Genomic DNA, 23461 nt, shown 5'->3' on the forward strand with positions numbered 1-23461 from the left:
ATCAGTGCCAAGAGATGGCCAGAACTGGCGGTCTTAAAGTTGTGGTACCTGTGCAATAGTGATGAGTCGAACACCCCCGTTTGGTTCGCACCAGAACATCTCAAACAGGGGAAATGTTCTAGCGAACATGGACAATCACAAGTCCTGATTTTAAAGGCTTAAATGTAAGTGACTATTAATCACCCGCTGGCCAGGGATTCGAACCCAATACCTCTCACTTGCAAGCCCGTTAACAATTCTCTATCTGAGTTTGACAGCTCTTTTATAGGGCTCTGACGTCACCAGCGCCCACAATCCAATGCTCAGGTGCAGCGAATAAATTACTGACGTCACTTCAGAAGGGGCGGGACAATTAATAGGTTTTAATTAAAATCCATAAATAATTTTAATCACCCGCTGGCCTGGGGATTCAAACCCACAGCCTCTCATTTGCAAGCCCATTAATCTACCAGCTACATCACCAAGGCAGCTGATTACCCTTAGACTCTCTCTGACTAACTAACTTCTATCTGAGTTTGAGAGCTCTTTTATAGGGCTCTGACATTAGTAATTTATTAACTGCATCTGAGCAATGGATTATGGGGTGCTGGTGACGTCAGAGCCCTGTAAAAGAGCTGTCAAACTCAGAGAGAAGTTAGTTAGCCAGAGAGAGTCTAAGGCTAATCCGCTGGCTCTGTGGCATAGCTGGTAGAATAACTGGCTTGCAAATGAAAGGCTGTGGGGTTAAATCCCCAGACCAGCAGGTGATTAATATTAATCATGGATTTTAATTAAAACCTATTAATTGTCCCCACGCCTTTTGACGTGACATCAGTAATTTATTCGCTGCACCTGAGCGAGCTTACCATTAGGAAAAAAGCAAAGGTTGTGGGACTTTAAATGAGGACAGTCATTAGTAAATATTGGAGGTAATATGCAATGTCACAAAAATGATTTATTACATATTTGATGAAAAGTACAGTATTATAAATACAGATAAAAAATTGAAAATATCCACATATCAGAACTGAACATGAAGTATTTGAATTCATAAAATTATACATACATAATAATCAATCAATGAATACATAATCCATCAATACACTGTATAAATAAATAAACAACATGTAAATCAGTCTTCAAATAGTTTATCTTCGTAGAAGGGGCGGGGACAATTAATAGGTTTTAATTCAAATCCATAAATAATTTTACGTTATTGCACTAGTGGGTTTTCATCTCTCTTTACATGTTATGAGAGGAGTGGTAGCTTGGCAGTTACCAGAAACCCCATATTTCTTGCATCCTGTGCCGTGGTGGAATTCTTAAGCTTGATCAGCCCGATCCATGAGAGTGGAGGGCAATAAGTGGAGGGGAGTGGAGCACAGAGGTGGTGGACCCTTTTGGTGTGTCTCTATTCAGTTGGCACTGGAATTTCACTGGATCGTCAAATTATCACTAATTTTCACCTTTCTTTTTTTATTGGATTATTTTTCACTGGACTATTGTTTGGACTTATTCATCTATCAAGACATTCAGGCCCCGTTCACATAGGGGCGACGCTACTGGAGGTCGCGGTGCGAGCAGCGCGCTGCGACCTCGAAGCGGCCGCCACGGACTTCATAACATTGAAGTCTATGGCGGTCGCCTCCTGGTCGCCCCAAAGAAGCTCCGGACCCTTTTTCTAAGTCGGAGCGACTTGTGTCGCTCCTATTAGAACGGGTCCGCAGCTTCCCTATGGGAGGCGACCGGTGAGGCGACCAGGTCACCTCACAGGTCGCCTTAATGTGAACGGGGACTTACAGTGAAATTTTCAATATTTTTAACACTTAAGTTTTTGATTTGTTGCAATATACACATGTTATCACATTATATATGTTGGGTAATTGTATATGCACGTTTATTAGAGCGCTGCTAAGTAAGATATTATTATTATTTTTTCCCCTATATTTTTCTTTTATCTTTGTGGCAAGTTGACTTTAACTGTTTACAAATGTTAAATTGGAACAAAAGAGGTAGACATTACCGGTCCCGTTTTCTGTCATTGTGATGTCACACGTGATGTCATTTGAAAGTCCTGAAAATGGTAATTTGTATTCATCCAAGTCCAGGAATTCACTAAACGTGCCGTTCTCATCCAGCTGCAAGGACAAAATAGAAATTGTCTTTTAAAGACATAATACAAGCCAAGTCTGAAACAAAGTCAACCTGAAAACCATTGAAAAACCAGCCTGGGTGAGGATGGTACTGGATCCCTGGACAGGTAAGTGTCCTTTTATTAAAAGTCAGCATCTCGGTTCAGGTATGAAGATCTGAGGTTCCAGCAAGGTATGCTGGACCTTCAGAGCGCATGTGGCGGTGATGTCACTGGCTGCATGGAGGGTGATTATCTTTATTCATTATACCTACTGGCATAGCTCCAGGGCTGCTGTTAGAAATCACAGGGCCTACCTGGCAGCCCCCCCCCCCGAATATATCAAGCCAATATTTTCACTAAAAATACACTAAAATCATTATTAGCGGACACAAACATAACAGAGAACCTGTGTAAATTAGCCTTTTTAATTGTTTTTACATTTTTAACCACTTAAGCCCCAGCCCTATTTCGGACACTTTTTGTTTACAAGATAAAATCAGTATTTTTTCCTAGAAAACTACTTAGAACCCCCAAACATTATATATATATATATTTTTAGCAAAGACTCTGGAGAATAAAATGTCGGTCATTGCAATATTTTTTGTCACGCGGTATTTGCGCAGCGGTCTTTAAAATGCCATTTTTTTTTAAAATTTTGGAAAAATCACATTTCACTGCATTTAAAAAATAATAAACAGTAAAGTTAGCCCATTTATTTTGTATATTGTGAAAGATGATGTCACACTGAGTAAAAAGATACCCAACATGTTACGGTTTAAAATTGCGCACACCCGTGGGATGGCGACAAACTACGGTCAATAGAGATCTCAAACGCTTTAAATTTTTTTAACTGTTACCAGTTTAGAGTTAGAGTGTAGATATTTTTTTTTTAATTATTGCTTACGCTCTTGCGATCGCGGCGATACCTCACATGTGTGGTTTGAACAGCGATTTCATTCACGGCTCGACTTCCGTATACATTTTTTTTTGTGCGCGAGCTAACGGTGACGGGGGCAGCTAAATTTATTTTTTTTTCCTATTTATTTTTTTTTTTTACTTTATTACAGATTTAAAAAAAAAAAAATAAAAATCTGATCACTTTTATTGCTGTCACAAGCAATGTAAACATCCCTTGTGACACCAATATGTAGTGACAGGTACTCTTTATGGAGGGATCGAGGGTCTAAAAGACCCCAGACCTCTCCACTACACTTCCATGTATGCAAAACGCCGAAAACGGCGTTTGTGCATACAGCCGTTTTTTAAATTTGCCGCTTTTTGCAGCATAGTAACCCGGAAGTGACGTCATGGACGCCGCCTCCGTGTTACGTCATCGGAGACCCGATCGATGCTGTTTCCGGCATTGATCAGGACTCCATCCAGCCGGCGGACGTGCCGGCTGGGTGCTCGGTTCTCCCGGTGGGACGGGAGGCCCGAGCAAAGTCACGGAAGGCGGCGAGAGGGGGGGGGACGTCCCCTCCCGCTCACCCGGTTACCGACGGAAAGCCGACCGTTGACTGTAAACCACGGTACCGGGATGGTGTCTCTAGCTAGAGGCATCATCCTGGTATAACCCCGCAAAGTTACCCGACATAGATCTACGTCACTTTGCGGTAAGTGGTTAAATCGCAAAAAATAAAAAAAAACCCAGTGGTGATTAAATACTACCAAAAGAAAGCTCTATTTGTGTGAAAAAAATGATAAAAAATTTGATTGGGTACAGCGTTGTATGGCTGAAAATTGGTATGGGCAGGAAGGGGGTGTAACTGCTCTGTATGGAAGTGGTTAAGGGGGTAAATCCTTCCGGTCCAGAAGTGGTTAATAACCATTACATGTAATCACCTTTTTTGTAAACGCTTTGCAGATGTCATTTATACCCTGAAAGCAGTTGGCTTCTCTTCCATATTTAGGAACGGTTCTGCAACATCGGACCACAACTGTGCCTGGTACTGGCTCCCCATATACGTATCTGCAGAATGGAAGGAAACATACGGTAAGCATTTGTAAGGAGGAAAGCATTGAATTGCATGGTACATACTGCATACAGTAAATGCTAGGGATGCATTGATGCCAGTTTTTTTAAAACAAATAAAGATACTTTTCACCACTGATGCCAATTACCAACACCGTTTTTTTTTTTTTTTGTTTTGTTTTGGTTTTTTTTGTACGGTGCGATTTGAGACCATACAAAAGGAATGGGCTCAAATCGCACTGCAAAAAAATTGCATGTGATTTAACCACTTTACCACCGGAGGATTTTCCTGCTTAACGTTCAGGCCACTTTTTGCAACTTGGCACTGCGCGACTTTAACTGACAATTGCGCAGTCATGCAACGCCATACCCAAACAAAATTTATGTCCTTTCTTTCCCCACAAACAGAGCTTTCTTTTGGTGGTATTTGATCACCTCTGCTATTTTCATTTTTTGAGATATTAATAAAAAAAAGCTAAAATTTTGCAAAAAAATTGTCATTTTTTATTTTAACAGTTAAACAATATCCAATATATTCAATTTTTGTCATATATTTAGGCCAAAATGTATTTAGCTACATGTCTTTGACAAAAAAATCCTCAATGAGCGTATTTTTAACCTCTTTAAGACCGGAATATTTTACCCCATTCCTGACCAGGCTATATTTTGCGATTCGGCACTGCGTTATTTTAACGGACAATTGCGTGGTTGTGCGACGCTGTACCCAAATTAAATTTATGTCTTTTTTTCCCCCACAAATAGAGCTTTCTTTTGGTGGTATTTGATCACCTGTGCGATTTTTACTTTTTGCGGTATAAACAAAAAAGAGCGTAAATTTTGCAAAAATAACAATATTTTTCACATTTTTTATATTAAATTCCCCCCCCAAAAAATGTAAAAATCAAATTTTTTTTTAAATTTTTTGCCAATTTGTTTTCTGCTACCTATGTTTGGTAAAAAAAAATCACAATAAGCGTATTTTGATTGGTTTGCGCAAAAGTTATTGCGTTTACTAACTAAGGGAAAGATTTCTGTCATTTTTGGTGTTTTTTTTTTAACGAGTAATGGCGGCGATCTGCGATTTTTTTTGCGGGACTGCGACATTGCGGCAGACAGATGGAACCCTTGACTGACATTTTTGACACTTTTGGGGTTACCAGTGACATTACTACAGTAATCAGTGCTATACATATGCACTGTTACTGTAAAAATGACACTGGCAGGGAAGGGGTTAATTTTATTGGAGAGAGAGGGGTTAATGTATGCCTGGCGCTTACTAACGTGCGTGGGGGGAGGTGACTGTGTGACACAGGGACAGATCGCAGGTTCAGCTATGCTGAATCCTGTAATCTGTCACTCCCTGTCACTTAGGAGATCCACACTAGATCCCCGACCATCGGGGAAGAGCGGCGGTGATCACCACCTCTCCTCCCCTGGCCCGACTCCCGCTGTGTCTGAACACAGCGGGAGCGAGCCTCCGGTGGCGCGTGCGATAACGAGCCACTTTGCCGCAGTACCAGCTCAGTGAGCGGTCGGCAAGTGGTTAGCTTGGATCCTCAACTCTGATCCTGTCTCCTGAACTGGTTCCTTTACTGCCTGACTATTACCAGCTTTGGCTTTACCTCCAAACTATAATCTTGTTTCTTGAATTGATTCCTTTACTGCCCAACTACAGTTTTTTGGCCTAAATTTCAAACTTTGATCTTGTCTCCTGAATTGGTATCTTTCTGCTTGGTTGATACCAACGTCAGCTTATTATCATGTCTAAGTCCCTGTTGCTTCATCTGGTATCCTGATGTTCCTGCATCTGGTTCCTATCCAGGGGTGTACCTGCCAGCCTCGACAGATCCAGTGCTGCCTGAAATGCCGGCACTTGTGCCACTCTATGTCCCTGCATTTCCCTGTTGCCACTTCCCGGGGTGTTGGACAGGAGGTATAAGTGTAGCATGATTCCCAGACATTTTGCTGGATATGGGTCCCTCTGGGTCATCGGGTACAACAAAAGTACCTTTGTGCATGTTTCCCCAAGTGTAAGCACAGACACAATGACCATTCCAGTATCTTTGGGTTTTTTGTATTTATTTTGTAACTTGGACAGGAGAAGGGAATTACTGGGATACTCCTTTGGCTCAACTATGTACAACTTGGTGGACTGGAGACACTTAAAAAATGCTGATTGGCGCTGGCTTGACTCTGGCAGGATGCCGGTCAACGTCGGTTAACGCTGGTTAATGTCTTTGAAAAGGGGCAAAACCCGTCGACGTATTTCCGGTCTTCAAAGCCAACGTAACACGTCACTTCGGGTGTGGTGGAACGCAAGCGGAAGTTGCGCTGGAACGCACGCCGCTATCTACAGCGAGCAGGACGGTAGGACTGCTTTCCACTAGATGCCGGGGATTTCTTATTATCTATTGATGTCTTCATATATAATGATGAGCTTTTAATACTCCTATATATTGTGTGTGTATTTCCTGGAGATCTTTTGATTGATTAAATTATATTTTATTGGAACGTACTGCACCATATATTCTTTTGTTCTTGTTTATATATCCATATGGGAAGGACATCTTGAAGGCACCCAAACCCTATCCACTTGCCTAAGCCTTTTAGACCCCTGGACTATAAGGTCTCAAGGGGTCCACATAATCTGGTAAGTGGACCCACGTGTGGGGAAGAGAGCACGTGTGGATTCTAAGTTCTAAATTATCAGTGAATATTCACTTGGGAGCACCTTTGAATCACTCAACATTTGCACAAGAAATTTTCACAGTGGACACTTGTTTTTATTAAATTTGTGGTTATTTGGACTAGGGGATGCACCGAAATGAAAATTCTGGGCCGAAACCGAAACCGAAAATGCAGGATGCCCTTGGCCGAAAACCGAAACCGAAAATGACTTTTTCCCCCAAATAATTTTAAAATAGATAGAAGAGGGGCATACACCAAAAACAGGCAGCGACGTACACCTGTCGCTGCCACCCTGTCACAGTATATGTACTGTGACGGGTTGGCAAGAGGTTAATTTAATTACCAATGGTATTTGTATTATGCAGCATGAGGGGGTTAATGTATTGCCACTGCTGGTCACTGATGCATTAGTGACCGACCAGTGGCAGTTAATTAACCCCTTTGTGCTGCATTAGTGCAACCAGTATCAGTATTAATTAACACTGGTTGCACTGATACTGGTTGCACTAATGCAGCACAAAGGGGTTAATTAACTGCCACTGGTCGGCCACTAATGCATCAGTGACCAGCAGTGGCAATACATTAACCACCTCATGCTGCATAATACAAATACCATTGGTAAGCTCGCAACAGGTCCCTCCCCCCCCCACTGCCTCAGCGTCCCCCTCGGCAGTACACCCTCCCCCCCCCCTGCCTCAGCGTCCCTCCCCATCCCAAGGATGCAATCTCCTTACTGTCACTCTGCTCCTCCGGTGTCCTTCATTCAAAAGACGCGCCTCTGGCCGTCGGCCCGCCTCCCTGTGATGTCACTACTACTGTAATCTGTCCATGAATGAACTAACACACCGGGCGGGAGGGCGGACGAGCTGCCGCTAATAGCTATAACTATGTGAGCGCTTCACTTCCCTGTCAGAGGAGATACCCGCATGACAGGGAAGTGAAGCGCTCACATAGTTTTAGCTATTAGCGTCCGCTCGCCCGCCCGCCCGGTGTGTTAGTTCATTCATACACATCGTAGTAGTAGGGACATCATTGAGAGGCGGGCGGCCGGCCAGAGGTGGGACTTTTCAAACCTGTGCTGCGCCCTCCTCCTTCCTCACGGCGGCCATTAATTTCGGCATGTTTAACCCATTTTCGGCCAAAATGGGATAGGCCCATTTTCGCCCAAAAGTTTCAGTGGCCGAAATTTCGGTGCATCCCTAATTTGGACATTTATTCATCTTTTTGATTGGACTATTTATCATGTCAATTGCATTCACGTATTTATTGATCACTGGTTTTTATTAATAATATTGATTATTTATTTATATCACTAGATTTAAAAATACACTGTTTTCAGCGCTGTGTTTATTTATGTATTTCTAACGCTGGTTAATGCTGGCCTGATGCCTGTTAACACTGAACTGACTTGTGACTGCTTTTTCACTAAAGAAATCCTCTTTAACCACTTGCCGACTGCGCACAGTATATTTACTGCGGCAGTCGGTCCCGGCCAGGCAGAGTGACGTAGGTCTACGTCGCTCGCCTGTCACTCCTTCTAGAGCCAATAGCGGGCGAGCGCGCGCCCGCCTCGGCTCGTTCACGGAGAAGTGCGGGAGTGTGACTGGCGGACCCGATGTCCGCCAGTCACACTACGATCGCCGGTACAGCGGGAGAAAGACAGAGCGGCTTATGTAAACAAGCCGCCTGTCAGTTCTCCCTGTGTAAAAATGAAGATCAGACGGTTCTACTATGTAGAACCTTTGATCTTTTTTTTTACACCAATAGGAATGTCCCACTACAGTTAGAAGCACGCCCCTAGGACACACTTAACCCCTCCCTGTCCAATACAGTTAACCCCTTCCCTGCCAGTGTCATTTTTGCAGTAACAGTGCATATATATAGCACTGATTACTGTAGTAATGTCACTGGTACCCCCAAAAGTGTCAAAAATGTCAGTCAAGGGTCCGATCTGTCCGCCGCAATGTCGCAGTACCGCAAAAAAAAATCGCAGATCGCCGCCATTACTCGTTAAAAAAAAACCCACCAAAAATGACAAAAATCTTTCCCTTTGTTAGTAAACGCGATAACTTTTGCGCAAACCAATCAAAATACGCTTTTTGCGATTTTTTTTTACCAAACATAGGTAGCGTAAAACAAATTGGCCAAAAATGTTAAAAAATTTTGATTTTTACATTTTTTTGGGGGGGAATTTCATATAAAAAAAAAGTGAAAAATATTGTTATTTTTGCAAAAATTACGCTCTTTTATTGTTTATAGCGCGTGATCAAAAAATCGCACAGGTGATCAAATACCACCAAAAGAAAGCTCTGTTTGTGGGAAAAAAAGGACGTGAAATTCGTTTAGGTACAGCGTTGCACGACCGCGCAATTGTCCGTTAAAGTCACGCAGTAAAAAATTGCAAAAAACCCCCTGGTCTTTTAGCAGGAAAATCCTCCGGTGGTAAAGTGGTTAAGCTTCCCAAAGCACTCTTTGCTGAGGTAGCTATCTGTATACACGGCACTGCTGAACACTTCAGGGCCCACAACGGCGCCCCCTTTTCCTTTCACTTCTATTCAAGATTTAGACACAGGCAGTGCTGTATCTTGGCCTAGGCCAACAAGGCCCAGGCCTAGGGCGGCACTTTGCAGGGGGGCAGCAAAAAAAGCTGCACCCTGCACAGAAAAAAAAAACAGCTTCCTCCCGGGTCCCGCACGAAAAGGGTCTCTGCCAGCTTGCGCTACACTTTTAATATAGTGCCAGTCTTATTGGGTGAATTGGGCCAGAGGGCAGAGTCCAGGAGGCAAAACGGTCTGGCACCCCCATAAAGCAGTCAGTGATGAGGCTGCACAGATGGGCACTAATGAGGCTGAACGTATGGGAACTGATGAGGCTACGCTGATGGGCACTGATAGACTTGTGGTCTGTGGTTCACAGATGACAGGGCGGGTCGTAAACAGTAAAGGATGTGGCCTTTACAGGAAGGGGTGGGTCATATGTAAATTAGGGGGTGCACACGTTTAGTCAGGCCTAGGGCAGCACAAAACCTAAATACACCACTGGACACAGGCACCCCCTTTCTCTAAACCTCTCTACTGGTTAGTTGGCTCCCTGATTCCTTTGACCTTCTGGAGTGGTCCCCTATCCTAGGCAGACCCCTGGGCAGTTTCAAGTACTCACAACACTGTTTTCCCCGAAACTTCTGCCCAGCAGCTCCACTCGGTCCACAGCACTCTGGATCCCTTCCTGCAGCCCAGCTCAACCTTCCTGCTCTAGGCTGATTGCCCAGGCCAGGACACCTTCACTACCGCTGACAGGAGGAGAGACAGCCGTCACCCTCCTCCTGGGACTCTGCTTCCCACCAAAGACTCTCTGCCACATGCTCCCTTCAGACTTATATCCGATCCCAGTGTGCATTGCAGCAAACTCCACCCTCTGAGATAGCCATAAGCCCCGGAGTGCTATTGGCTAGGTTTCTTCCACTGTCCAATAAGATCCCTCAATGGAAACAGTGGGGAGACTCCCCAGGCTCAACAGGTCACACCTGGAAACATGTGACAGCCTAACTAAATGATCAGATCCCCCTGATATGCAGACAGGGCCACCCATATGCTTTTCCTAGCACCCACCTAGGAGGGTGCTACACAAGAAAAACCCCCTCATCAACTCAGTGTCCTTAAAGTTTGTGAAAGCTCCTTACTACCACTCACTCTGTCAATAAATACATGGTAGAGACTTACAATGTTTCATAAATGCTCCAACCATGACTCCTTTGGCATTGGGTCGTACTTCAATCCCACCGTGCTATGAGAAACAAGTACAGAAAGTGTAGGAAATACTCCTACCTCCATTCAATAGACAAGATATTTTATAAATCTTTCCACTCTCACCTAAAGCCTTAAACCTAAAAAAATTCAGAATGCAAAGTCTTCCATAGACTTCTAAATTAAATGTCTTACAATACTTACTGTGAGCACTAGGGAAGATCAGAGTGATCTGGGCAAAACATATTTCTCAGTGAAATTTTGCTGAAGCAGAGACTCTTAATTTCACTTTGTGAGCTGCTTACCGTATATACTCGAGTATAAGCCGAGTTTTTCAACATGTTTTTTCATGCTGAAAACGCCCCCCTCGGCTTATACTCGAGTCACTGGCTTCAGTGTCTTTTTAAAAATGGCGCCGCTCGGCGCCGACGTGTCACTGCGCATGTGCCGCATGCCCGGGAATAGCCTAACGTGTTCGGCCTTTCCCGAGCATCAGCAGCGCATTTGCGGTGACGTATTGGCGCCGGGTGGCGCGATTTTTAAATCGAAGACGCCTCACCGACAGGTAAGGGAGACTCCTCCGCAGCCCCTGCACTTCCTCATGCAGTGCTGCGGGCATGGTACAGGACTTTCTCCTGTACCATGCCCGCAGCACTGCATCTCCTGTGCCATGCCTGTGCATACTGTGCCATGCCTATACCTACTGTGCCATGCCTATACCTACTGTACCATGCCTGTACATACTGTGCAATGCCTGTACTTGCTGTGCCATGCCTATACCTACTGTATCATGCCTATACCTACTGTGCCATGCCTATACCATCACCTGTGCTATGCCTATACCATCACCTGTGCCATGCCTATACCATCTCCTGTACCATGACCTGTGCCATGCCTGTACCATGACCTGTGGCATGCCTGTACCATCACCTCTGCCATGCCTGTACCATCACCTGTGCCCTGACCTGTGCCATGCCCTTACCATGACCTGTGCAATGCCTATACAATGACCTGCGCCATCTCCTGTACCATGCCCGCTGCCCCTGTTTTGCGTCTTGTGGTGGTCCAGTTGGGTCCAGTAGCTGCTGCATTTCCCTCCCTAGGCTTATACTCAAGTGAATACGTTTTCCCACTTTTTTGTGGTAAAATTAGGGGTCTCGGCTTATATTCGGGTCGACTTATACTCGAGCATATATACGGTAGACAAAATATATGGAATAAATTACCTACTCCTATACTTTTCTATATTTAGAGGTGTGTGGGAATTTTTGGATGTGTTTAACTTATTTTGTTAGGCCCCGTTCACAACTGAGCGATTTCCTGTTTGAAGCTTTTAGCTCTAAAACGCTCAACAAGCCAAATCCCATTAATTTCAATGACCCCTGTTCACATCTGAGCCTTAAGCAAAATGCCTGTTGCTCAAAAAGGTACACACGCTTCTTTTTGGAAGATTACAAGAGTTTTTGGTCCCATAGACTTCAATAGAAATGCCTGACTTGAGCGTTTTGTGAGCATTTTACGAGAGTTTTCTGCTCAAACAGCATCTCTCCATCCTTAATTTCCTCTCCCTCTCCTCTCTCTAGTGTTTTCTAATTGCTAAACAAAAATGCCTGCAGCCGTAAAACGCTTGTAATACACTTTGAAAATACTTGCAAAAAAAAGCTGCTAAAAAACGTTTTGAAAAATGCCTGAAAAACGCCATGCTCACATGTGAATGGAGGCAGTGTTCTTTGTATTTGTCCTTTGGCCCAAGAACAGCTCCAGGATCATTCAAATTGGCTTTCATAACACTCAGAAGTCATGTAAAGTCCACCACACCCTTCAAAAATACCAAAAAACATTTTAATTTCAAATATAGTGATTTAGAATGGTATGCCACCACCACTTCGAACAATGACAGATAGTATGTGAGCTCTCATTTCTCCCCACTAGAGATGGGCCAACTGTTCAGACTGAGCAAAAGTTCGACCCGAACATCGCCTGTTTAGCGAACACCCGAATTTGCAGGGTGCTTGGTGGGATTTTGGCCCTCTGAGCGCCCCACAATGCACTACGCTCTGCACAGTGCATTCTAAGCGTATCCTCAGTGTATGTAGGTTTTAAGAATTGTGAGCTTGGATTGTACTTACTGTGCAGATCCACTAATTTCAGCTGTTTTGTCCAAAACGGAGATGGTCCCTGGACAATTGGTCTTCCAATCAAATCTTGGTAGATCTGAAAATGAATGACATCATCAACTCTCATCCTAGAAGGGCATTTGCCATATACATTATCCCTGATACTCTTTGCTATACAGACCCACTATAATGAGTGTGCAAGGCCCTTTTTATTTATTTTTTTATCAGTTGACAGCAGCTACAGCAACTGGAAATGTATTTACACCACACACACACACACACACTGCTACTGGTGTAGATTTAAATCAGTGGTAGCAATAGGTTTAAAGGGCAACGTCACCTGTCAGGGATGGCATTGACATCACTGATCAAATATAGCCATATTTGGTCAATGACATCACTCTAGAGCAGTGGTCTCCAAACTGTGATCCACTGACTGGATGTGGCCATTTGCATGCCATTATCTGGCCCTTGGGGCACCATTTCTCTGAATGATAGGAGGCACCATTCCTCCTACTGATACGAGGCACTATTCCTCCTACTGATACAAGGCACCATTCCTCCTACTGATACGAGGCACCATTCCTCCTACTGATACGAGGCACCATTCCTCCTACTGATACGAGGCACCATTCCTCCTACTGACGCCAATAATAAAGCACCATTCCTTCTACTGATACCATCGATGGGACACTATTCCTTCCACTGACACCAATGATGGGGCACTATTCCTCCCACTGACACCAATAATGGGGGACTATTCCTCCCACTGATACCAATGATGGGGGTCTATTCCTCCCATTGACACCAATGATGGGGGTCTATTCCTCCCATTGACACCAATGATGGGGGTCTATTCCTCCCATTGACACCAATGATGGGGGTCTATTCCTCCCATTGACACCAATGATGGGGGTCTATTCCTCCCATTGACACCAATGATGGGGGTCTATTCCTCCCATTGACACCAATGATGGGGGTCTATTCCTCCCATTGACACCAATGATGGGGCTCTATTCCTCCCATTCACACCAATGATGGGCACTATTCCTCCCATTGACACCAATGATGGGGCACTATTCCTTCCACTGATACCAATGATGGGGCACTATTCCTCCCACTGATACCAATGATGGGGCACTATTCCTCCCACTGATACCAATGATGGGGCACTACTCCTCCCACTGATACCAATGATGGGGCACTATTCCTTCCACTGATACCAATGATGGGGCTCTATTCCTCCCATTGACACCAATGATGGGGCACTATTCCTTCCACTGATACCAATGATGGGGGTCTATTCATCCCATTGGCACTAATGTCCAATGGACTCAGCGGGACCCATGGTAGGGCCGGCCCTGTGGATAAGGACCAGATAAGGTGAGAACTTATACAATGGCCATCTGTACATACACACTACATCAGTTACAAGGGTGATACAATTCAACGCACTGTATCTCTGAAGCTGAGCAGATGCAAACTGCTTTTCTCCTTTATCATCTTCAAGCTCTATACGCCATTCCCCGAGCCGTGAGTGCTCCGATGTAGGGAAGCTCACTGACACGACACCATTGTCTAATGTGGGATTCAGAATTTGATTAATGCGAGCTCCGGTTGGGTCCTGCAGAAAAATAAATGGGAGATATAGTTTGATTGAAGGAATATTGTAGGAAAAGAAGAGGAGGTGGTGAGGAGCTGCAAGAATGCCATCATCCCGATCATAGACCAAAAGGAAAAAGCCCTCCAAAGGTGGGACTATTTGTAGGCATAATCGGACACCAAAAATATCGACAAACATGTAAAAAACTTTTCTTTACTTTATTTGAAAATCACAGTATAAAATATCCACAACTAGGTAAAGATACGAGCTAAAGGGGTATTGGCATGATAGAAAAATACAAAAGAGAACTTCTACATATGGGGAAACACATGAGATGAGACACATGGATGTCTCATCTTATGTGTCTCTCTTTAAAGAGGTTGTAACCCTCAGAATTTAAAAAAAAAAAACAAACACCTGAAAGACAAACACATAATGAGCTAGTATGCATCGCATACTAGCTCATTATGAAATACTTACCTTAGAACGAAGCTCCGCAGTGCAGCTCACTCACCTCCCTCACAGGCGACATGTTCGGTCACTCTTCTTCCTGCTTTGCGGCATCCGGATATCAGATTGGCTGGAGCTGCGGTGACGTCACTCCCGCGTAGCACGCAGGAGCTGACTTTCACGGCACTTAGCTCTGAAGGAACGACACCAGTGGCCGTTCCTTCAGAGCGCATGCGCCAGTGATGTCACTGGCTGCATGCAAGCTAAATATCTCCTAAGCGGTACATGTTTAGGAGATATTTACAGTACCTATAGGTAAGCCTTATCATAGGATTGCCTATAGGTACAAGTTGCAGAGGAGGGTTTACTTCCTCTTTAAGTAGAAGTTCTCTTTTGTATTTTTCTATCATGCCAATACCCCTTTTGCCCGTATCTCCGCCTAGTTGTGGATATTTTATACTGTGATTTTCAAATAAAGTAAAGAAAAGTTTTTTTACATGTTTGTCGATATTTTTGGTGTCCGATTATGCCTACAAATAGTCCCACCTTTGGAGGGTTTTTTCCTTTTGGTGAAGGAATATTGTATTTATACATACAGTACTTTATTTTCTAGATATCCCTTACATAGGCTATGATCTATGGAAGATTAAAACAAACCCTATTCTAAGGTGGCTCAAGCAGCAACTTTTACATTTCATTTTAACAATTGTTATTATGTAGAGGAACCATTTATCTGGCGCAGCATTGTTTTGGTTATTTTTTAACATAATTACATAGTTTGGTTGAAAAAAAAAAGTCCATCTAGTTCAACCAATAGAAGGGGAAAAAAAACAAAAAAAAACCCATAAACATATATATATATATATATATATATATATATATATATATATATATATATACATACAATCCTATATCCACAGTTGATCCAGAGGTAGGCAAAAATACCCCAATAAAGGATGATCCAATTTGCACCACTAAGGGAAAAAATGTCTTCCTGATCGGGTTCCAGCAACCAATGACATGCTTGCCCCAGGATTCAAAGGAAGACCTACTCCGTCTCCCGACTCTTGACCTGCTGCTACAGCTACTCTCTAAATCCCACAGCGGTAAGAGGAATTCTAACGGGGACACTGATGCAAGGGAGAGACTCAGTGGAGACTCTGACAAGGACCCTGATGTATGGGGGGGGGCTCATATGGGTTCCCCCGATGTATATGGGAACTCAGATGGAGACCGGATGTAAGGGGGAGTCTAATGGGGAACCTATGTAAAGGGGACTTATATGGGGACTCTGATGTAAGGGGGACCTTGATGTAAAGGAGGTTCATATGGGGACTCTAATGCAATGGGGGCTTTGATGGGGAACCTGTTGTAAGGAGTGACTCTGATTTGGACACTGATGGGGACCCTGATGCAAGGGGGGCTCTGATATGGACACCAATGAAAGGGGGGGCTTTATTATAAGTGAATAGAATACAAAAGAACATTCATCAAAATAAACATTACTTAAAAAAAATCACTAACTATCTAAATACAGAAACAACACATCCTCTAACTAATGAAACAAGAGTAATTATAACAGCAAATGGAAACATCATGTATGGCAACCAAACATCATAAACAAGACAAATCTTACCACAAGTGTGGCTTTTGTAAACTGTAAAGGAAAAAAAAAGATATTAATCAAAATGTGATAAATAAATGATTTGTTTGATTTAGCATTGCTTATACACACATACACATACAGTGGTTGAAGCACATCATTTTGTATGTGCCCCTGCCCTTAAAGCGGTAGTATACTCATTTTTGTGACTTTTACTTACAGGTAAGCCTATAATTAGGTTTACCTGTAGGTACAATTAAGATCTCCTAAACCTGCACGGTTTAGGAGATATTGGCCCTGCATGCAGCCGCTGCCGCTAGCCGCGCATGCGCTCTGAAAGTCCTTCAGAGTTCCATGCCGGGCACTTGCGGGAAAATGACTCCCGAGCGCATGCCCGGGAGTGACGTCATCGCGGCTCCGGCAATGTGAGTCGAACCTGGAAGAGACGCTGAGGGAGCATGTCGGCTCCCACAGCGGTGTCTGGGGGTTCGTGTCGGTGCTTTGTTTTAACCACTCGCCGACCGCTCACTGAGCTGGTACTGCGTCAAAGTGGTTCGTTATCGTCCAGCGACGTAGACCTACGTCGCTGGATCCCACCCCCCGCCGCCGGAGGCTCGCTCCCGCTGTATTCAGACACAGCGGGAGTCGGGCCACGGGAGGAGAGGCGGTAATCACCGCCGCTCTTCCCCGATCGTCGGGGATCGAGTGAGGTGTAAACAAAGCGGGCGGATCTCCTATGTGACAGACAGTGACAGATTACAGGATTCAGCATAGCTGAACCTGCGATCTGTGTCTGTGTCACACAGTCCCCTCCCCCCACACACGTCAGTAAGCATGAGGCATACATTAACCCCTTGGTCATCAATAAAGTTAACCCCTGCCCTGCCAGTGTCATTACTACAGTAACATTGCATATTTATAGCACTGATTACTGTAGTAATGTCACTGGTCCCCCCCAAAAGTGTAAAAAATGTCAGTTAGGGGTCCAATCTGTCCCCCGCAATGTCGCAGTCCCGCAAAAAAAAAAAAAAAAAATCGCAGATCGCCGCCATTACTAGTAAAAAAAAAAATAAACAATAAAAATGACATAAATCTTTCCCGTAGTTAGTAAACAGGATAACTTTTGCGCAAACCAATCAAAATACGCTTATTGTGATTTTTTTTTTTAACCAAAAATATGTAGCAGAAAACAAATTGGCCTAAAATTTTAAAAAATGTTGATTTTTAAATTTTTGGGGGGAATGTTATATATCAGAATGTGAAAAGTATTGTTTTTTTTTTTTCCAAAATTGTCGCTCTTTATTTTCAAAAATTAAAAATTGCACAGGTGATCAAATACCACCAAAAGAAAACTCTATTTGTGGGGAAAAAAAGGACATAAATTTAATTTGGGTACAGCGTCGCACGACCGCGCAATTGTCCGTTAAAGTAACGCAGTGCCGAATCACAAAATATAGCCTGGCCAGGAAGGGGGTAAAATCTTCCGGTCTTAAAGTGGTTAAAAATACGCTCATTGAGGATTTTTTTGTCAAAGACATGTAGCTAAATACATTTTGGCCTAAATATATGACAAAAATTGAATATATTGGATATCTTTTAACTGTCAAAGTAAAGAATGTCAATTTTTTTGCAAAATTTTCGCTCTTTTTTTATTAATATCGCAAAAAATGAAAAGCGCAGAGGTGATCAAATACCACCAAAAGAAAGCTCTGTTTGTGGGGAAAAAAGGACGTAAATTTCGTTTGGGTACAGTGTTGCATGACCGCGCAATTGTCAGTTAAAGTCGCACGGTGCCAAGTTGCAAAAAGTGGCCTGGACGTAAAGCAGGAAAATCCTCCGGTGGTAAAGTGGTTAAGGTAAGTATTTCATAATGAGCTAGTATGCGATGCATACTAGCTCATTATGCCTTTGTCTTGCAGGGTTTTTTTTGTTTTGTTTTTTGTTTTTTCAGTATACAATCGCTTTAAAATAAATACTAAATGATACAAATACAATGTAGACAATTGTGAGCTTTCAACCTTGTGGTAAGGCTTCGTTAACACTTGTGCACCTGTTCAGATCTACGCTACTTAGAAAAGGTTCCTGCACTATTTTGATGCAACTTGAGTGCCAGAGAGTGTAAAGTTGCATCAAAGTTGTACTGGAAATTTTTGTACTGGAAATTGGAGTTGCACAAGTGTCAACAGTTTGGTGAAGGCCCTTTTCTGTTCCAGCATCACTGTGCACAAAGCCATCTCCTTAAGGCCGTGGTGAGATGAGTTTGGTATGGAGGAACTTGTGTTCTGCACAGAGCCCTAACCTCATCCTTACTGATCACCTTTTGGAATAAATTGGGGTTTTATGAAAAGCTAACTGGGAGCAGGGTCTTCTCATCCAAATGCCTTTTACGAATGCTCTTTTTTTCCTAATGTGCACAAATGCCCACAGACATTTTAAAAATACTTTTGAAAAGCTTTCTAAGAGGTGCAGAGGCAATTATAGCTGCAAAGGTGGCCCCAACTCTAAATTAACCACTTAAGCCCCGGAAGATTTTACCCCCTTCCTGACCAGGGGGTATTTTGCGATTCGGCACTGCGTGACTTTAACGGACAATTGCGCAGACGTGCGACGCTGTACCTAAACGAATTTGACGTCCTTTTTTTCCCACAAACAGAGCTTTCTTTTGGTGGTATTTGATCACCTGTGCGATTTTTTGATCATGCGCTATAAACAAAAAAAGAGCGACAATTTTGCAAAAATAACAATATTTTTCACATTTTTTTTATATGAAATTCCCCCACAAAAAAATGTAAAAATCTAAATTTTTTAACATTTTCGGCCAATTTGTTTTATGCTACATATGTTTGGTAAAACAAATCGCAAAAAGCGTATTTTGATTGGTTTGCGCAAAGTTATCGCGTTTACTAACAAAGGGAAAGATTTTTGTCATTTTTGTTGTTTTTTTTTAACGCATAATGGCGGCGATCTGCGATTTTTTTTGCGGTACTGCGACATTGCGGCGGACAGATTGGACCCTTGACTGACATTTTTGACACTTTTGGGGTTACCAGTGACATTTCTACAGTAATCAGTGCTATACATATGCACTGTTACTGTAAAATTACACTGGCAGTGAAGGGGTTAACTTTTTTTTGAGAGGGAGGGGCTATGTGTGTCCCTAGGGGCGTGATTCTAACTGTGATTGGCTGTGGCTTCAGATGTATGAACAGTGATCAACGGTTCTACATAGTAGAACCGTATGATCACCATTCCTACACAGGGGAGAATGACAGGCGGCTTGTTTACACTAGCCGCCTGACTTTCTTCCTCTCCCCCGACGATCGCGAGTGACCGGCGGACGATCCGGTCCGCCGGTCACACGTGCGGGGGGGGGTCCGTGACCACTCGGGAGCACGCCTCCGGGGGCGCGCGATAGGTCCCTAGACCCTCACAGGCTAGCGACGTAGTACTACGTCGCTCTGCCTGTGAGGGGCTGACCGCCGCAGTAAATAGTCGTGCGGCAAGTGGTTAATGGCCATGGACATACTGTAGGATGTCCAACAAGCTCATATACTGAGGCTACCATATTATTGGTCATCAGCAAGCTCCAATAGGTGTGATGTTCAGGCATCAACAGACTTTGGGCCATATAATGGATTGATAATAATTTTTCAGCAGATAACTGGCATCCTAATACCTGGTTGCCTTGCCAGTTATGGACCTGTAGCCACTCTTTCCATTAAGTAAAACCATTGGATAATGCAGAGTACAAACGGGATAATGGGGGAAGTTATACAGTCATCCGGGAAGGGTGCTGAGCTGTGCACCTAGAGCAGTGATGGTGAACCTTGGCACCCCAGATGTTTTGGAACGACATTTCCCATGATGCTCATGCACTCCGCAGTGTAGTTGAGCATCATTGGAAATGTAGTTCCAAAACATCTGGGGTGCCAAGGTTCGCCATCACTGACCTAGAGGATGCCATAAGAGTACAGTGGGTCATAACGAGACCATGAAATTCTAACTTTTTGCCAAATTGAGAGTAAACTGCCTGAAGATTGAAAGTATTTTTTTAGGGAAAAAAACATTATCAAAGTCTCTTACATTTTTTACAACTTGCTTGAGGTTTTCATCGTAACATGGCATCAACATTTGTACTACGAAAAAAGAACAAAGTGTTAAAGAGACATCTGGGGTATATCATATGAGATAGACCCTTGGCGCCCCAAATGTTTTGGAACTACATTTCCCATGATGCTCAACACTGCAGAGTACAGGAGCATCATGGGAAATGTAGTCCCAAAACATCTGGGATACCAAGGTTCGCCATCACTGTTCTAGCCCTTTCCTCTCCAACCTGGCTGTCCCTGGCCCACCACTTTCATTAGTTGGATTTCAGTTCTTTCAATCATGGAGTCTCAGCATCACATGTGGGTGTTACCTAGGGTGATCTGCATACAAATACAGCCTGCCTAGGAACACCCACTCCCCCAAATTAACACCCACTTATTAAGGCATTTTGATATTTGCATAGCTACTCTCAAGTCCCAGCCTACTGCTTGCATCAGGGCTGAGGGCTATTGAGAAGGGTACTGATGCAGGGCGTTGTCATGTTTTCAGGAAGCTATGTACAGCATCCTGCGGGCCCCTTTTACCAGCCATGGTCTACCTGCATTGTATAGAGAAGCACAGAACCCCAGTGATTGCCTCACTGGGTCTAAAATAAGGTATGTAACCAAAACTTAAATGATTTATTTCAAAATTATAATATAATTAAATTAACTCCACTTCCCATTGTTCTGTTTAACCACTTGCCGACCGCTCACTCGAGCTCTACTGCGGCAATGTGGCTCGTTATCGTCCAGCGACGTAGACCTACATCGCTGGACTCCTCCCCTTGTGGGGAGGCTCGCTCCCGCTGTATTCAGTCACAGCGGGAGCCGGGCCAGGGGAGGAGCGGCAGCGATCGCTGCTGCTCTTCCCCGATCGTCGGGGAATCGAGTTTGGAGATCCGCCCGCTTGTGTAAACAGAGCGGGCGGATCTCCTAAGTGACAGGCAGGGTCAGATTGCAGGGTTCAGCATAGCTGAACATGCGATCTGTCCCTGTGTCACTCAGTCACCTCCCCCCACACATGTTAGTAAGCACCAGGCATACATTAACCCCTCCCTCTCCAATAAAATTAACTCGTTCCCTGCCAGTGTCATTTTTACAGTAACAGTGCATATCTATAGCACTGATTACTGCAGTAATGTCACTGGTACCCCCAAAAGTGTCAAAAATGTCAGTCAGGGGTCCGATCTGTCCGCCGCAATGTCGCAGTCCTGCAAAAAAAATCGCAGATCGCCGCCATTACTCGTTAAAAAAAAAAAACACCAAAAATGACAGAAATCTTTCCCTTAGTTAGTAAACGCGATAACTTTTGTGCAAACCAATCAAAATACGCTTATTGTGATTTTTTTTACCAAACATATGTAGCAGAAAACAAATTGGTCAAAAATCTTAAAAAAATTTAGATTTTTACATTTTTTTTGGGGGGGGAATTTCATATAAAAAAATGTTAAAAATATTGTTATTTTTTCAAAATTTACGCTCTTTTTTTGTTTATAGCGCAAAAAGTAAAAATCGCACAGGTGATCAAATACCACCAAAAGAAAGCTCTGTTTGTGGGAAAAAAAGGACGTAAATTTCGTTCGGGTATGGCGTCGCACGACCGCGCAATTGTCCGTTAAAATCGCACAGTGCCGAATCGCAAAAAGTGGCCTGGACGTAAGACAGCAAAATCCTGCGGTGGTAAAGTGGTTAACCTAATGAAATAGGCTCGGTTCACGAAGGTGCAACTTAGAATCTGACTTGTGAGACCCAACGTCGCAGGACATGTCAAATGCCATGTATCTCTATGCGAATCATTTCAATTGACACTACTGAAGTCACTGCTACTTCAAAAAAGGTTCCTGCACTACTTTGATGTGACTTTAACACGGCTTCAGTGCAAGAGAGTGTAAAAGTCTTATCAAAGTCACTTCAAAGTCGGGCTCCGAGTTGCACTGAAAAATATTGGTTTCGCCAACTGAGCCTATGGACTAAAATCTTGTACTTCAGTACTTCTGGGGATCAAGATCATCAGACTCATGCAGGCCAAAACAACAGGTACACTTTAAAGCCAGCCCCTAAAGCACCTTAGAGTCGGTTCACACTATGGCAACACGACTCTGTACTACTTTGGGGGCGACTTGTGAAGTCCAGTGCACCGCGACTTCGGCGCCACTTGCACGGACTTCATATAATGAGTGTCTATACAAGTCGCTCCGAGGTCGCCCCAAAGTAGTACAGGACCCTTTTTCTAAGTCGGAGTGACTTGTGTCGCTCCTATTAGAACGGGTCCTGTAGCAGTCAATGGACCGCGAGGGACCGTGACTTGTCAGGCTGACAAGTCACCTGATAAGTCGCGCTGGTGTGAATCGAGTCTTATATTCACCTTCCACTGGTGCTTGTTGACTGGCCACGTAGATGCCAGTCTCCACAGTATGGGGGCAGGGATAGAGTTCTCACTTCTGTGTACACTTAGTGTCATTCATCCCATTTCCGTGTGCCCAGGGTGTCATGGTGGACACTGCTCCCCTTGGAGGTAAAGCATCACACCAGGCATGTCTCACAGTACAATCCCGCAAATAATGCGATGGATGTCATTGACTTGTTTTTTCACAACCATTTGTAATTTTATGTTAAAGCAAATAAATAACCATTTCAATCTGTGGATGGCTATATATGTTTTTTTCTAAACTGCCAAAAAAATGATAAGTTTTGGGGAGGTCTGACCATCCCTCATTTCCTTTGCACTCACTTGTTTCCCCTTGCTTATATATCAGTTTATCTTTCTGGGCCAAGCAGGCTGATTTTGGAACTTCAATTACGGCAGCTTTCCGATCCCAAACATTATCTTTGTCACCAGTGGCCGAAAAAGTGAAGAAAACAGTTGTATCCTTATCGACTTCTGGCACCTTAAGAAGAAGAAATGAGAGTTCCTGTAAACACCTCGGGTATTTATACAGTGTGTTATATGGTAACCACCAACTGTTTAAAATCTGGAAAAAATCTGGAAAGAGCCAAATTTCACCAGCATTCAATGTTCTGTCCCTGGCAAGTTCAGCAATGTCCTGAAAATCCGTCATTTAGGTTTGACTTAACCACAGT

The 23461-nt window shown here is 43.6% G+C and overlaps 1 protein-coding gene across 1 annotated transcript in view; it reads right to left on the bottom strand.

Annotated features, from left to right (window-relative positions):
- LOC309564195 (ovostatin-like) overlaps positions 1-23461 on the bottom strand; it is a gene marked incomplete at both ends in the record, with an annotated part of 115061 nt that overhangs the window by 72498 nt on the left and 19102 nt on the right. Inside the window, 7 exons of the mRNA XM_082268826.1 lie at positions 2003-2117; positions 3956-4082; positions 12646-12730; positions 14089-14257; positions 16323-16343; positions 20373-20425; positions 23112-23268. Coding sequence (XP_082124952.1) covers positions 2003-2117; positions 3956-4082; positions 12646-12730; positions 14089-14257; positions 16323-16343; positions 20373-20425; positions 23112-23268 — 727 coding nt within the window. The remainder of the gene's footprint in view (positions 1-2002; positions 2118-3955; positions 4083-12645; positions 12731-14088; positions 14258-16322; positions 16344-20372; positions 20426-23111; positions 23269-23461) is intronic.

Source organism: Pelophylax lessonae (assembly GCF_965119305.1).
Source record: "Pelophylax lessonae genome assembly, chromosome: 9".
NCBI classification, from domain to species: Eukaryota; Metazoa; Chordata; class Amphibia; order Anura; family Ranidae; genus Pelophylax; species Pelophylax lessonae.